The 17677-nt window shown below is 25.2% G+C and overlaps 1 protein-coding gene across 1 annotated transcript; it reads left to right on the top strand.

Moving 5' to 3' along the window:
- The first annotated feature begins 4 nt into the window (after window positions 1-4).
- Window positions 5-16800, top strand: LOC112691613 (tubulin polyglutamylase TTLL4-like). Its single transcript, XM_025565925.1, has 19 exons — window positions 5-17; window positions 206-354; window positions 4612-4660; window positions 4734-4889; window positions 5126-5281; window positions 5540-5644; window positions 5771-6028; window positions 6107-6369; window positions 6438-6645; window positions 6702-6828; window positions 6922-7141; window positions 7197-7322; window positions 7401-7529; window positions 7591-7676; window positions 7751-7872; window positions 8176-8252; window positions 9809-9887; window positions 11316-11504; window positions 15873-16800. The coding sequence occupies exons 1-16, from the start codon at window positions 5-7 to the stop codon at window positions 8244-8246; spliced, it is 2238 nt and encodes a 745-aa protein (XP_025421710.1). The 3' UTR covers window positions 8247-8252; window positions 9809-9887; window positions 11316-11504; window positions 15873-16800.
- Window positions 16801-17677: the final 877 nt, after the last annotated feature.

Raw genomic sequence — 17677 nt, 5'->3', positions numbered from 1 at the left:
CGATATGGCGTGTTACTGTATATCGCCGTTTAGCACTTATTTCTGTTTCACATAACTTACAAGGAAGTTCAAATTCGTTACGTAAGAATACATTGTCATCAAATTCTATAACGATTTAATTGTCAGCATATTTAACAAAAAAAAAAAAAAGTAATAAAAGAACGCAAAGAAAATTAATCTGGACATGAATAATATTATTTTTTAGTTGTTGACGAACATAATGCTGATAATGCAAAGGCGGTAACCGATCGAGCTGAATGTAAACACGTAATCGCGCTCGTGCAGCCAGTTAACCTGCTGCTCGCACTGTTCAATTTACCGTTCTTGACGGGCAACGACAACGCGAGAAGCATGGTAAGCGCGGGTGACGTGTTTACACATTCTCGCCAAATCCGTATCTGGTGGAAGGTCCAGGGTGTCTGGACCCCGCCCCCAAAATGCCTTCAATATTTTACGAATGTTTAAAATAATTATTTATTTTTAATTCCAACATAAATATTTTCAGTCAAAAATGACTTCAGCTCCAATTAATCATTGACTGCTTTTAATTTTATATCATAATATCATATGAAAATATGATATTAATTTTAATAAAAGAAGATTAAATCTTTTTCTGTCTCATTTTTAACCAAATATCAAAAGTCAAAATCTAAATTTAATAAAATTACAATATACATGTTTTGGACCCCTTCCGAAAAAAAATTCTAGTTACGGTCTTGAATACCTGTATCATTGTCAGACAGTCGGTGTTGTCAAATTTCAAAGGCTATTATAACATTATTGATGATTTACGAACATTAAAAATAATAATCATCTAATCTAATCGGTAATGACAAAGCATATACTCCCATGGAAGCCTATAAATCTGCATCTATTTTTTCTTATATTAAGTGCCTTCTAAAAATATTATGTATTATATACGTCGCAACAGCTACTTCAGAACGATCATTCATTTCATTAAAACGAACATAAACCCATTTAAGATTTAAAACGAATTAGAATAAGCTCAACGGATTATCAATACTTCATATTAATAAAGATAAATTTTAACTATATTTACAATACATGCTATAACTCTAAAAGAGGCATTGGATATATGTGTGAAAAAACCTAAAAGAAAACTTCAATGGGATTTATAATAATTATGTATTTAAACATATGTTTTTTACTTGTATACATTTTACAATTTATATTAATTTAATAAGTAATTTATAATTCATTTGATATAATATAAATTATGTGTCCGTCCTTATGAAAAATTCTTAATCCGTCGCTGGGTACATTTACATTATACGCTCATTTTAATTGTTTTCAAATTTTAATTTAATTTTCCTACATTATGTTCCTTCGCCATCATTTTAAATGACTCAATTGGCGGGTATATGCGTCCTTGCTTTTCGCCTCACAAAGTAGTCTATGGTTCACTAGCAAATCTTGTCGTTCAAGTTTTCGTCTCTGCTTTAATTATTTCTATCCATGGTTAGTTAAACATTTTATTTTTTATCAATTATTCAAATTACCATCATATTACATCAATACATTACCATCTTTATTTTGCAAATTATTGTAATAATTTTATTGAATTTTCCATCAATTGTGAGTATTATACTTAATTATATTTAAACAAACTATTTGTTCCTAATCAATCTTAATTGTTGAATTATTTTTATTTATGTTATGTATTTTACTGATAATTTCAACATTTACTATTTTTTTTTTTATTAAATAATTGTTATCCAAAGTTAAAATACTCTTTTAAAAAAAATGTAGAAATTTCTTAATTTAACCTAGATTCAATTTTTTTCAATCACTTTTTAGCTGTAATATTTACAGTGGCGCAAACGAGAGGGGTATTTTAGGTGTCTGGACACCCCCCTTGACTTTATAGAAATTGTATTCGATAACTGTCAAAAACACTTTTATAAATGTTATACGTTCAACTGCTGTCATATTTTATTCATAAAGTTTATTGAACACATTGTAATACTATTATGGCAGTTGAATGTAAATCATTGTGTTATAACTTATAAATATAATTTTAAATGTGCATAATGACTTTTATTCATATACTTGTAGTATATAAAACAAATTCTAAAACGTATAAAATCAATTATCGTGAAAATAAACAAATTATTAAAACCGTGTAAACTATTATATTTTTATGATATTAACGAAAATCAAATGTATGTATATTTTTTATTTTTTTCCAAAAAATCGGCAATACATCAACTTCCTGAAAATGCCACACTAGCTAATATTTTCGATTTATCGTTGTCAAAAGCTGGACAAAATAATATTTGACTGTCTGTGCCTACATGTAATTATTATACCAATTCAATCGTGCGAATGTTACTGTTGCCGTCTAACAAATAAAATGAGTAAACGTACCAATATAAATTTAACTGACTTTTTTGTTTAAAAAACTTAAAAACTACTAAGAAGTACCTCAGAAACTCATTATCAATGGGTAGACTAAATTGATTAGTAGCGTTAAATATTCACTGTGAAATTGCAGTTATTACAGATGACGCATAAAAGAGTTAATTTAAACAAATTTAACAAATTCAAAATGTTTGTCATCGGTAGATAGGTACTATTTACATGGATGGAACATTTGATTATTGTACTCGCTTTTTTTATGCAAATATTTACCATTCATAGATTCCACAATGGCCACTATGTTCAATTCGTATTTTATTTGTTACCAAATAAACTAACATCTTCCTATGTTTTTGCTCTTCGATATATTTGTCAAAAATGTAAAGATATTAATTTATTATTTTTCCGAGAAATTTTACTATTGATTACGAAAAAACTATTAGAAGTGCAGTTACTGAAGTTTGGCCGGAAAGTAACATAATTGGTTGTAGATTTAATTTGACGAATTCATCTATACATAATTCTTTTTTCTGACGTTTTCATTTGGAAAAGTTCGAATGACATCATCCAAGTCTAGAGATTTTACAAATTCACTCTCGGTGCTAAAAATTCCAAAATTCTACGATTATTTAGTAATAGTGAAGATTGTAATACGGTTTTTAATAATTTTAATCGGGAAAAAGATCTTTCACCAGTACAGTTGGTAGTTTTTTCCAATTATCTTTTGTTTTTTATATTTTTCTAAGTAATTTTTGAACAATTATTTTTTTTCAACTACACAGAATAACTTGACCCTTTTTAACAACTAAAACACTCTGTAATACTATACATGTTCTAATGTTCACTAACGACCGTGATAGTCTCTGTCATCAAATATTAAATTTGGTTGCGTCGATAAAGAATCATAAATATAAACATGTTATAATAAATTGTACTGTACTGTGTAAAAGTAAAGTGTTGTATAAATGTATAATTTCCACAGATAATAAAGGTAGTTACTAATAGCTAATACTGTTATTACTTATTACTTATTAGTAGGGCTCGGGACTTAAGGGACTTAAAATCATTAAAATAAGTGCTTATAAAAGCACTTAAAAGTATCATTATAAGCACTCAAATAAGCATTTAAAAACATAAATTTAAACAAAAATATTTTGTAAAAAAAAAAATTTACCTAAAATAGGAAAAAATTAGTAAAAAATTCGAAATTTTCTTTTTACATGAACTTGATAAAGTAGAAAACATATTTATAGGTTAGTATACCCCTATTAGTAGTGTACCCGTATACTATATATTGCCGATAACGTATAAAAACGAAATATTTTGTTGTGTAGAAATAAATGTGTATAAACTATATAATTTTGGTGAATTTAATTGAAATCCGGATTTTTCCCCCAATAAACAGTCTAAAAATTTGGTCAAATATTGAGCCGATACCGGATCTTGTCTGACCATCGACTTAGTGTGCAAATTTACAAATTTTAATTTTTTTAAAAAAAAAAAAAAAAAACGAATTTTTTCGTGGGCCTTAAGTAGTGTTTAATTTGCTTGTAGGTTAATCCGGCACTGCATTGGGGTTTCACGAAACACAAACTACCTATTTCCTAAGGGTTTCGCGATTGAAAAGTAAGAGTTTGGGAACCACTACTCTAAAAAATACTTCGTTAAACAATGTTTGTATAATTATATCGGTCGTCCGACCAAGATAAAATGTATAGTATATATATGACAGTTCGAAAAATAAATGTTCATTAAATAAATACAATTTAAATTTAACAATATTATAAAAAACTTGAAATTTAAAAAATTTATAAAAAATTCAAAAATCACAAAGATTCTCAAAAATCTATAAATATCCAGTTATATGCAATATGTTCAAAATATGCAAATATGCAAAAAAAAAATAAAAAAAAAATGGTTCTACTGGATCCACAATAAGCCAAATCATGGGTATGCTAACAACTAATCAATTTGGACTTAAGGAAAAAAACAAACAAATCCATATAAATCCTAGCCCTATTTATCACTTATTATAAATAATCGATTCATATTGGCTAATAATATGATTAAGGAATAAATAAAATCATCCGATTAAAATATAAAAAAAGTAACTCTTAAAATTAGAAAGAAAGTTGATATTTCAAATGATGCTTCTGTGTTCCCTGTTAAATAAGAATAAAAAATATTAAATAATTAAATAATATTTTTTAAAACTGAATTGTTTTATTTCAGATTATGCATAATCATATACTAAATTCATCAGTACCACTGACATCTGAAAGTAAACGAGTTCTTAAAATCCATAAGTTATTATTAATCTTTTAATATTAATTTATATATTGTTTATATTATAGATACTCAAAAAACACTTTGTGGTCATTTACATCAAAAGATAAATCATAGTTCAGAAAGACTTCTAAAATTAGCTCCGTATCCAATCTTAGGTACTGATCCTAGCTTGAAAAATTTAAATTTCTCAAATAAATTATCAAGATCTCTCCATTCAATAGGTAACATGTTACCAAATTTAATGTATGTATGTAGCTTATTTGTTTAATAAATACTTATTTTATATATTTATATGATAATTTTATTTCTTATATCTTATTTCTTATAGTTTTAAACATAAAAATTAATCTAAAAACTTACAGTAAATAAAATCATGCATTTTAAATTAATATTTGAAAAATTATGTTATTGATGTTAATTATGACAATACTCAATTTATATATGGTTTTTATAATAGATACTCAAAAAACACTTGATGCTAATCTACATCAAAAGATAAATCTTATTTCAGACAGACAACTGAAATTAGCTTTGTTTCCAATCTTAGATACTGATCCTAGTTTGAAAAATTTAAATTTCTCAAATAAATTATCAAGATCTCTCCATTCAATAGGTAACATGTTACCAAATTTAAAGTATGTATGTAGCTTATTTGTTTAATAAATACTTACTTAATAAATTTATATGATAATTTTATTTCTAACTGAATATATATTTTAATTGTAAATTATAATTTTAAACATAAAAATTAGTTTATAAATGTACTGTAAATAAAGCATGCATTTTGAATTAAAAATTCCAAATTAATATTTGAAAAAATGTGTTGTTGATGTGAATTGTGGTAATATTCAACTCATAAAATTAATCATAGGAAATCAAAAGGAAAAAAATATTTCTGTACAACATTCAGCCCTAAGATTAAGTTTATTTTCAAATATGCCTCCATACATACGATTTTCTTCGCATGATATAAAAGGTAATTTTATTTTTACATATAAATAATAATACTTAATAATAATAATAATAACAAAGTTTCAAAATGAATGAAGATTAAAAAAAAATTAATTTTAAAATCTAAATATAATAATTTTTTTTATTATAGGTGAATCATTTCCAAAAGATTTGCAAAATGTTCTGAAATGGAAACTACGTCCCATTAGTCCAATTGTTGTACGGCATATCATTGAAAACAGTGGTTTTAAATTAGTGAGAAGTGAGCTTTGCTTAGTTAATAATTTAAATAATCCTTCTGTCACTAAAGATCAATGTCATCAAAATTATGTATCTTTACAAAAACATTATGGTGTTACACCACCTATTTTTGATGTTTTTAGTGGATTCATGACGTTACCTCGATCCCGTGAGTTTATTTTTCATATTTTTTCCCTTTAATCTTAATATAATATTAAATTTTATTTAATTACATATTTTAATTTAGAATCTAATGATTGGTTTGGAACCTGGGATAAACAAATGAATTCATTATATTTTAAAACTCTGCGTGATCAACAAAAATTTAATCATTTTCCGGGAACATTTGAAATTGGACACAAAGATAAATTATGGAAAAACTTGCATAGGCTTATGTTGATATATGGTGAAGATCAATTTGGTTTCATACCTACATCATACATATTACCTCATGATCTTAGAATCTTAAAACAAGTCTGGAAGAAAAATGATAAATGGATTATTAAGCCGGTATTTATTAAACTACCTAATTATTATTTGTTAACAAAAGTTTTTTGTTAAACCTAATTTTACTATAGCCAGCATCTGCTAGAGGAACTGGAATTCGTGTGATATCAAAATGGAGTCAAATACCAAGAAATAGATATTTAGTTGTACAAAGATATATTGATAATCCTTTTTTAATCAATGATACAAAATTTGATTTAAGACTATATATCCTCATTACTTCAATCAATCCTCTCCGGCTTTATCTATATGAAAATGGGCTTGTAAGATTTGCTTCAGGTTAAACATATTTCACTGAGTTCTTGACATTTTCACATATTTATTTTTAATTTCAGTCAAGTACTCATCTGATCTTACTACAATATCTGATCGATATATGCATTTGACTAACTACAGTATTAATAGACTCGGTAGTCAGTACACTGAAAATGAAGATGCTGATGCATGTCAAGGACATAAGTGGTAAATATTTTCTAGAAAAATAATATTTATCTTAAACATTTTTAAATCTTTATTCTCTATGTAGTGTATCTTGATAAATTATAATTATTTTAGGACATTACGATCATTGTGGAAATACATGGAAAAAGAGCGTAAACTTGATGTTAAAAAAATATGGGATAGTTTGACCGATTTAGTTATTAAAACAGTAATCAGTGGAGAACTGCCAATAAGCCAAAAGTGTTCATCAAACCTAGGCAACAGATACAATGCGTATGAGTTATTTGGAATTGATGTTTTGTTTGATGATGATCTTAAGCCTTGGATATTAGAAGTAAAATAAATTTAACTTTTTAAAGATTGAATTATTTAATTGTTCTACTTATTAGGTTAACATATCTCCTTCTCTACATACTTCTTCACCACTTGATGTAGCAGTTAAAGGGCCATTAGTTAAAGATTTAATGAATATGGTTGGTTACCATATACCAAATAAAATGTCACTTACTACATATGTATGTTATAGTAGTTTATAAAAATTTAAGTTATAGTTAAATATTAAAAATTTAATTTGTAACTGCTTAAAATTTTAGAATACATTACTCAAAATGTTAAGAGTTAAATCACGACTATGTTATGATAAAAGATTATATACATTTAATTTATCAGCTAAAGAAAGAAAAAAACAAGAATATTTTGCAAATGTTAAATCTAGAGAAGAAGTATTAAATTATTAATTACATTTAATTAAAGAATTAAAAATTTTGTTTTAAATTTGTTTAGTATATTGACTCTATATTAGAAGATCTTTTACCAGATGATGTTCGACATCTTATTACTTACGAGGATGAACTCACTGAAATTGGATCGTATGTATTTTTTTTGATAAATTATATTTTGTTTTATAATATTGTATTTAAAGTAAATTGTTTTTAAATTTTAGATTTCAAAAAGTATTTCCAACTAATTCATCTTTTAAATATCATGAATTCTTTGATGGTCCTAGGTATTATAATATGCTATTTGATGCATGGGAATGTAAATATAGTAAGAATAGAGAAGAAGGTAAAATTTAAATCTTTATCTTATTGTATGTTTTACATAACTAAAACAGTTATTATTATTATTATTATTATTATTATTATTTTAGCTATATTATTATTTTCAGCTGAGTCTTGATAACTTATAAGTTAATAAGTTTCAAAAAAAAAAGCATTAGTTTAGAATTATGCTATCTATATTTTTGATAAATAAAATACGTTTTTCTTATATTTGTCTGAACTTAAAGATTCTTCCGTACTTCCATAATTAAATTGAAACTATTCCAATAATTTATATCTTCTAAGATGAGATTATTTTATATTTAAGGTATTGCTGTGTTAGAAAAATTGTGTCAGTTAAAAGTTCATTTAGAAGTGTCAAACATTAACGAAGAATAATCAAAAGTAATATTTTAATAAATTTAAATTAAATATAAGTATTTCTAAAAAAAAAAAAAATTATATTTCCTTTGTACTTATCAACAGATTATAGAATAAAAATTAATATATATAAAAAGTATTGGTATAATCTAATATCTAATATCAACATATATTTACAATAAAAAAGTAAATTTAATTAAGTTAATGAAGTATATTTTAATAGTTCAAACTAATTTTATGATAACTTGTTGTTAGATCACCATAGTTATTGGATATTAAAACTCAAAACTTAAAGAATACATTTTTTAATTATTAATTTATTGTTTGTAATTTTATAGTAGATATAGATTAGTCTTGACATAAATTAATGAAAAATCAAATATTATATATAAAAAGATAAGTAAATATTGGCTAATACATATTTTTATTTTTCATATGCCAAGTAAAAGTTAATTGTTATTTATTTATAATATTAAAATGTATAAATTATGATAGGTTATAATTTATTTATTCTAAACACCATAACTGATTTTATATTCAAGTTATTTACTACGTATTAAGGGTAAATTTTCATTTTATCACTTAATTATTCTATTTGGGAATTTTTTAATATTCATTTAATAATTGGAATAATTACAATGTCAACAAAAGTTTTAAGGAATTAGACGTTTTGATACTATATGTCAGTAAAGACTTGTCCGTAATATTTTTCCAATTGAAAAATATTAGAATCCTAAACTTGTATCTGTAATTCGCACAAATTAATAACTATACACTAATAATTATAAACATATATATTATAAACATATATATTGTATTTATGCTGAGTGGAAATCTAGGAATTTTTCTTGTCCATTTAATATATTTCTTTGATCCACGCCAGTGACATATCCAGGATTTCTAAAAGGGATACCCCCCCCCCCCCCCCCCCGGTAGCAATAAAAAAATCTTATAAAAATGAAATTTGTATTGTTTTCACTATAAAAAAAATAAAATAAATAAAGATAATTTGTATACTTACTTACTATTTGACCACATTTAATACTAAATACATCCTGCTGAAATGAATAAAATATATAACAACGTTTTATTTATAATAATTTATTGATAATAACTTAATAAATATAAACTAAATATTTTTAATATTAGGTATTAATATGTACAATTACTGCAAGCTACAATTTTCATCTCTTGTAGTTTATTTTTTAATAAAATTAATTAATACATTTCTTTTTTTATGTTTTTGTATGCTTTTATAGGAGTGTTATTATTTCTTAGAAAATATTGATGAATACGTGATTGTCTAATTTTCATATCCATTAAATAATCTATATGAAAATACAACATAATGCTTAAACTGATTAGAAAATTTGTCATTTGACTAGGTTATAGTTATTTTTCTTGATTTATATCTTATTTGCCACAACATATAATAAACTAAATTGAGATTTTGATGTTAAATATATCACGCTACCTACTTTATAACTACCTTATATATTCATTATTTTATTAATTTTATTTTAAATAAAATGTTTATGTATATATAGTTTATATTATTATTATTTTTTTTTTTTTATTAGACACCCACCAAAATATACAAGTGAAAGTTGAAAGATCGAACATTGTTAAAATTGATGACCATCAACAAGCGGTCATTAGGTAATTCGATAACTGATTATTAACAGATAATAATTTTTTAAATTATTTTATCCGGGTTTTTATGAATATTATGTTTGCAAATATAATGAATACCATACATTTTATTTAGGCTTTTTAGTTATTTATTGTTATTATTATTAATAATATTGCTTATTTTAAGGTATCCTATTTATATTTTGGCATTTGTGGAATTATAAACTATTATTATGGAGTCTGCAATTTTCAATTATACAGCATGTGGATAGAACACTTTTTTGTAAATGTCTTGTTTGATGGTTACTTTAGGATTTGTGTTTAAGTTTATTTAGATACAGTGTACAGAATATTCAATGCCGTATCTAGGGGGGTCCAGGGTGTCTGACCCCCCCTAAATGTTTTCAATATTTTACGAATGTTTAAAATAATTATTTATTTTTAATTCTAACATAAATATTTTCAATCAAAAATGACTTCAGCTCCAATTAAATCATTAATTTTATATCATATTATCATATGAAAATATGATATTAAATTTAATAAAAGGAGATTAAATCTTTTTTTGTTTTATTTTTAACCAAATATCAAAAGTTAAAATCTAAATTCAATAAAATTACAATATGCATATTTTGAACCCCTCCCGAAAAAAATTTCTAGATACGGCTTTGACTCTTGCTGGCCAGTTCCTTGTTCACTACCCACGAAAATGGGCTGAATGTAAATGAGACATTATTGTTTATATACTAATAAAGTTCTATACGTATATAATATATACCGGAGGCTGGGCAAACGTTCGGGTTATAAAAACTGTTGGACATGGGGTTATTGGTTACAGCAGGGTCGTATTTAACATTTTACCGCCCCTCTTCCCTGAAGCGAAAAACCGAAAACAAGTGTTTCCAACTATTCATTAAAGAGCCGCTCGCGATTAATTTTCCCCATTTCAGCAAACTATTACACAATATTTCTAACTAATAACTGAGTTATAATTACATAGATAAAGTTATAGAAAATTATCTTTTAAACGACTGGTGGTACCCTTAAATAATTTAGTACCTTTCGGTCTGAATGATTCATCCCCATATAAATCAACATTAGACCAATACCTATAATTCAATAAAATACCATGTCGAATAAAATACTCTTAAATAAGATATGCATTTTGTACGCTATTAAATAATATAAATTATTTTATAGCATAACATTTATTTCTTATACAATTTTGTTTATTCATAAATAATATCCATTGAAAATGTGAAAAAATCGAATTGGTTTTATTTAGAACCGCCGTAAAAATATTGCCGTTCCCTTAAATATTTCAAAGGGGCTATTGCCTCCCCAAACCACCTCATAAATACTGCTCTACGCGTGAATTATTTAAATAACGATAGTGTTGTTTACATGTAAATTTATTTAAGGATATTTTATTATGTAGAAGTTATTTATTTCCAGACAGGAGCGGCAAATTTAATTTCGAATAGGGGCGGATTATGTAAGCAAAAAATTGTTAAATCAGCTCCTGCTTCGGCCGTCGGCATCTCTCCGTGCTCACGATTCCGCAATATGAATCCTACGCAAACAACGTAATTGGACGGTTCGACCAGCGGTTTAGCACGTTCGTGTTTCACAACGCGAGAGTGGGTACGTGTGGGTTTCGACCCGATTTCTTGTTTTTGATTTTCTTACAGCACTGTCGAACGTTAATAAGTCGGATGTGGCCGGCACCCGTCCAACATCGGGTGTTACGTACCCACCACTCACAAAATCGAAAAAAAAAAATTCATACATGGATAAACGAACAAATGGTTTATTCGTGGAAACGAATAAAAGCTTCGCCTGGAGCGTTGTTGTATTTGTAAAGTACAAACGGTTTCAAATTGAAATTGCATCGCCATATACAAACAGGGCCTGACTAGGTTAGAAATTTTTACCGGGAGAAAAGAAAAGGGCCACTTATATACACCGAAGGCATAAAAACAACCCTAAAAAAAAACGTATATTTTTCATATAAAATGATTTTATATTACTTTAAGAATTTGAACACTTAATATTATTATTAAAAATTAAAAGACCATTTATTTAATTTTAAACCGTTTCTCATACAATCGCATTAGAAAATACGTCTAAGTCTGTCGACACAATGAGTCTAAACAGATAAACCTAAAAAAAAAAACTTTCCAATGAGTACTCCCGGTATTCCGCCTGTCCAGTCCCTGTATACAAAGCCGATAGCATCGCGATTCGTACTCGAAAAAAAAATACGTTTACTTAACTGATGTTATCAAAGCGTCGTCAGATTATTTCTTCGGTTACACCAGGGAGAACATTTTCAACGTTGAAACGCATTTAAGATCGATCATAACGGAGGAACGTTTTAGTTTTAACAAGATTATTATTAACTCTTGTAAAACAGAAATTTAACTAGTGCTTTTCTTCGTAAATTATACCCGTTGACTAGTACCGGATTAACAAATTTGCCGCATGAGGGCAGATTTTAAAATTCCACCCTTCAATTTCTTCCACAAAACAAAATATATATATATATATATATATAGTACATGTATATATATACGAGTATGTATACAAGTAATAACATAGATTGTTTAATTAATTTTTATTTATAAACATATTGTAACACCGGTAGTTTTTAAATTTATAGACCTTAGTAGGTACTAAATATAAACATTTTAATACAAATTTTTAAATATAAGATATTTACAAATATTTTTTAGCTTTCTGTGTAGCAAACTCTTTAATAATATCTTTCCAACCTATACTTTTTAGGAAAATATTTTCAATAGATATTAAAGATAACTATGACATATTTTCATTAGATAACTATGTTTTCTGGTAATTCTTGACTCTTTTTAAAACTGAAAAGGATCTCTCACCACTAGCATTTGAACATAGTATAAATATAAAAAGTTTTAAAGCTATTTCCACAATAGAAAATGAATTGTTTAACTTTTTATATTGTTAATACTTCAAAAGAACTGTGCATAGATAATTTTTCATCTTTTGAAAAACACTTCATTATTGTTTTAAATTGTATATCTCATTCTCAAAATCCGGTTATAAACAGTATAAATATTTACTAATTGCTTTGATTTTTCTCATAAAATATCATCATCAATTTCTTAAAAAAAAAAAAAACCCAAACAACTCATTTATTTCAATATATGCGTTTGTATGCGCTTTCCACTCATATTGATTGAAAATAAAATATTAGGCACGTTTGTTTTCCAGTTAATCGTGATTTGTGAATCGAACTCGACAACGACGAAAACTATGATCACGAGACGAGAGAGAGAGAGAGAGAGAGAGAAATAAAGATAAAATAAAAACAATTGCTTGGTAGTGTGTAAATAAATTATTTGAAACTATTAATATCAAATTTGATAATCTGATGGTTATAAATTATAATACACACATAGAGATATATAAGAAATACAATAAACACAATTTTATGTCAGTGTAACAAAAATAAAAATGCATAGGTCCGAACGTTAAATAATTATAATATGGTTTTACCCTTAATATGCTGAACGTCCACTGACGAAATAACTCAACAGTTTAATATAATATAATATTATATAATTGTTATTAATATTTTTTAATAGTAAATTAATAATTTTTCCTAAAAACTGGTATATACATTAGAAAATTTCAAAACTTTTGTTGACGTTGTCAAAAAATTGCCACCCGGGGCAACTGTCCCCTTTGCCCCCCTCCCTTAATCCGACACTGCCGTTGAACAATCGTTTACATAATAATTAAAATTAAATAGCACTATTTACTAGATGTTCAAAACGTAATTTTACGTAATATTTTAATTAAAGTATATCTTTGTCGACTGATTTTATCTAAAAAAAAAATAAACAATAACCGCATCCACTGTATTAACGGATTACAAATCGTTACTTTAACAGCAACATCACGTATCTGGACATTTTCGACTTTTATGTTTTGATATCAAAAAATTCAGAAAAATTTTGCGCGTATTTTTATTCATAACCATGGTAATTGTTAATTAAATATTAACCACAAAAAATAGACATTGGTCATAACCACAGATATATAATTGTATTATATATCTGTGATCATAACCCGTATCTGACAATGTAATGCGACACCACGTATCTACAATATTTACACCTCAGACATAGGTAATAAAGATATTATTCTTATTATTTTTTATTCTTTAATATCTATGACCACAGACTTCTTTGCTGCCTCTGTTATCACGTTAAACTTTACAAACGGTGACCGCGTATTAGTATTATTAGTTGGCACAACAAATTATTTTTCGTCAAATTTCGTTTAATAATGTATTTTCGATTTTGTACGTTTCGCTGTATTATTTATATATTTAACAATTTTAATAAATATTTCCATGTTTGAAATATTGAATTATATCACTATTATTCAACTGTATCAGTGTTTTGTCTGGTTTATAGATGCTTAAATATTATTTTTTTTATGGGCGAGATCAACTAATTCAGTAATATTAAGTAATATTCATTGTTATATTACTGGTTTTATTGTAAGAAAGTTACTTAAAATAATTTATCGTCCATGTATGGACAGACTTATAAAGCAATCTAGTGAACATAACTATAGCCATATACAATATATATACATAAACATATTTATTGCATATTAACTGATGTAAAAATAAAGGAGGATTATTAAAGAGTTCGAATAGTATTATAAAATTAGTTAAACATACCTATTGTAAATTTTTTAATCAAACTTATTTGCTTTTTTACCTCTATTATATCTGGTTTATCTGTAAAAATAATTTCAGAAAAACTGTATGATTATAATTTCAATATTTTACAAAATATGACATGTTCCAACAATTAATTTTTAGAAAATCAGATTATATTTAGTAACACATACGTACACCAATATATACATTTATATATTCGTCATCACACGAAAAATTGTATTTTATCTTTAAAGATATTAATGTTAACCTAAGATTAATAGATAACTTTTTGTTTTAATTAGGTAGTTATGTTTTTCATTTTATTATTACTTTTTAATGCAATCTAAATAGGTAGGTACTGGTAAAAAATTGTTGTTACATATTTTGGGTATTTTTAAATGAAATCACATTTTAATTTGTTATGTTTTTGATTTGATTTTTCTTTCAAAATATTACTAACCAAAAACTGATTGTTATTTTTATTAAAATATTAGTATAATAATATTGTTTTTATTTATATTGAAATTATTTTATTTATTTTATATATATCTTACACCAACCGGTAGTTAAAAAAGATACGAAAAACATATATGTAAGCAATAATAATTTATTAACAACAAGTTATAACAAAGCTAAACAATAAAAATAAAAACCTTACATTATATTTAAATACTATATAATATTGGTAAATTAAGCTGTTATTACCTAATTTTACTTCTAATTTTTAAAATATTGTTTTTTATTGAAATTTATAAAAAAAATTTAACAGTTCTATTATATTAAATATACATAATTATTAATAATATTGTTATAAATTGTTTTAAATTAAAAGTTTTTGTTGTCAGTTACGTGTTGTTTCTTATTTTTTTTAAATAATTCAAAAACACTTATCTACAAAAACAATTACTCGTATCTGTAAAATTATTTGTGAATAACATGTATCTACCTACATAAAATTATACCTACAAAAATTGTTTATTGAAAAATAGGGGATTTTTAAGCTCTCCTGAAAACTAATGCTTTTTCAAATACGTGTTATTGCTGTAAGGGTAGCGATATAGCAAATATCAACAAAAAAAACTTACCGAATTTGAAGTTCTAAGACAGTTATCAAAAACCTCACCTAAGTTATAATTACCAGTTCAAAATACCAATTTATTTTATTGCCATTATTTTTATAATTATATTTTTATGTTAGTTTTTTTATATTTGTTTTATATTTTTCGCTTAATATACATAAAAACTAAAAAAATCACCTTTATTTTTCAACCTAGTAACAGTTAATTATTTTTTTTCAGGTCATTCACATCGAAAAAATCTAAGTACGCCATTGTGTGTACCTAATGACTCGTTACACCGATAAATATATAACGTTTTATAAATAATAACGTTTTTTTGATGAAATAAAAGTACCTATTGTCAACTACTTACCTACTTGACAATAATTCGTTTTATTCTGACTTTCTATTTTCTACAAAGTTTTCAATTAAAATAAATTCCATTAACTCGTTAAATATTGAACAGTAGTACGAGTAAAATGCGATGGACAGAATAATGTAGTTCAATATTAGGTAATTCTAATATACCTAGTGAAGTGTTTAAATTTAATCAACGTACTAACGTTTTTCTTTTTGTTACAGTTTAGAAAATAACTTTTAAGCTCTACAGAAGTTATGTTAAATGTTTCTGTGTTAAGTGCATGTATGACATACCTAATCAACCATTATCCTTTTTGTATAAGTGTTCTAGCGTTCAAGAATGAGAAAATCTTTCACCAATTTTTTATTCGAAAACGTAAAATATAATTTGAAGTTATAATTTTTACAAAAGGTTTTATTTTTTATAATTTTCCCTCATTGATACTCCCCCCCCCAACCGTACAAAGAATCCTTAACGCTTAAATTAAGTAAAGTTAGGGATAAAAACTCTTATTCATAGAAATAAATATAAATTCAGCGCACTTGTTAAAATGTGTCTAGCAATAATAATAATCTAACAATGGTATGGCATTACTCATTATTTCAAAATTAGTGGCTGGTTTTCAACCATCATTTTTAATTTCCTGTATACAAATATATTTTAAATTTATCTATATTGTATTATTAATGTTATTAGTGAACTCACTTTATTTAGCAATGTGTTTAAATATAATTTACATAAGATATATTTATCGATTTTGATTTTGATACATAAATGAAGTAAGAGTTATTTATCTAATTCGTATGATAAAAAAAATGATATCCATTATATTAGTATAAATCAATTATTCTTACATACCTACATTCTTCTATCAGATGAATAGTGTCAAAGAACAATAATAAATTACAAATTCATCAATACGTAGCATCTAAGTTTTTAATAATTAAGAAATAATAAATACTTTGAGTATTTACTTCATAGAATTATTGTTCAGTTAATAATCTTGTCAGTCTTAATAGCTAATATATATTTCCTTATGTAGTATTAACTGAATTGCTCGGGCTCAAACGAAAGATATTATTTTAAATTAGAGCAATTACTAATTTAATACGAACAACATTTTAGATTGAAAATGTGCCCAATCCTCATATATTCTAATGATATTTTATTCAAATATGCATATTAACTTACTGACATTGATTTAACATTATTAAAAATAATTATAAATATTTAATTATTACAATCAACATATTAAACAAAATAATCCCATGTAACTATCCAAACCAACACTGTTTCAACTCCTAAAAATATATTTGGACAATCCCTTCTTATTGCACATTTATATTAAAAGTCACTAAATCAAATTTCAAGTTTATACATTTTGTTGTTTTAAGATGTAGCGATCAATGAATGAGTGGTATTTTAATTTTAAACACATATATTTAATATTAGTTGAATATATTATTTTAAAACTTATTGCATAGTGAAATTATAATAAAATTATGCTTATTAATTATTAATGTTGAGTAATTTAAAAAACTGTTTTAGTCGAAAATTAAAATTTATAATTTCTTAAGACTTTAAATATCAAAATTAAAAGACATCTATTTTAATCTAGGAAGTAGATCATTCATTATACAATAATTATTTTTAAACATCTCCTTAGTTAATAATTATTGGTAGA

The sequence above is a fragment of the Sipha flava genome, unplaced genomic scaffold (genome assembly GCF_003268045.1).
Source record: "Sipha flava isolate LNK unplaced genomic scaffold, YSA_version1 65_pilon_pilon, whole genome shotgun sequence".
In the NCBI taxonomy this organism is placed as follows: Eukaryota; Metazoa; Arthropoda; class Insecta; order Hemiptera; family Aphididae; genus Sipha; species Sipha flava.
Note: the sequence above shows the minus strand (reverse complement) of the source record. Positions and strands in the feature narration are given on the sequence as shown.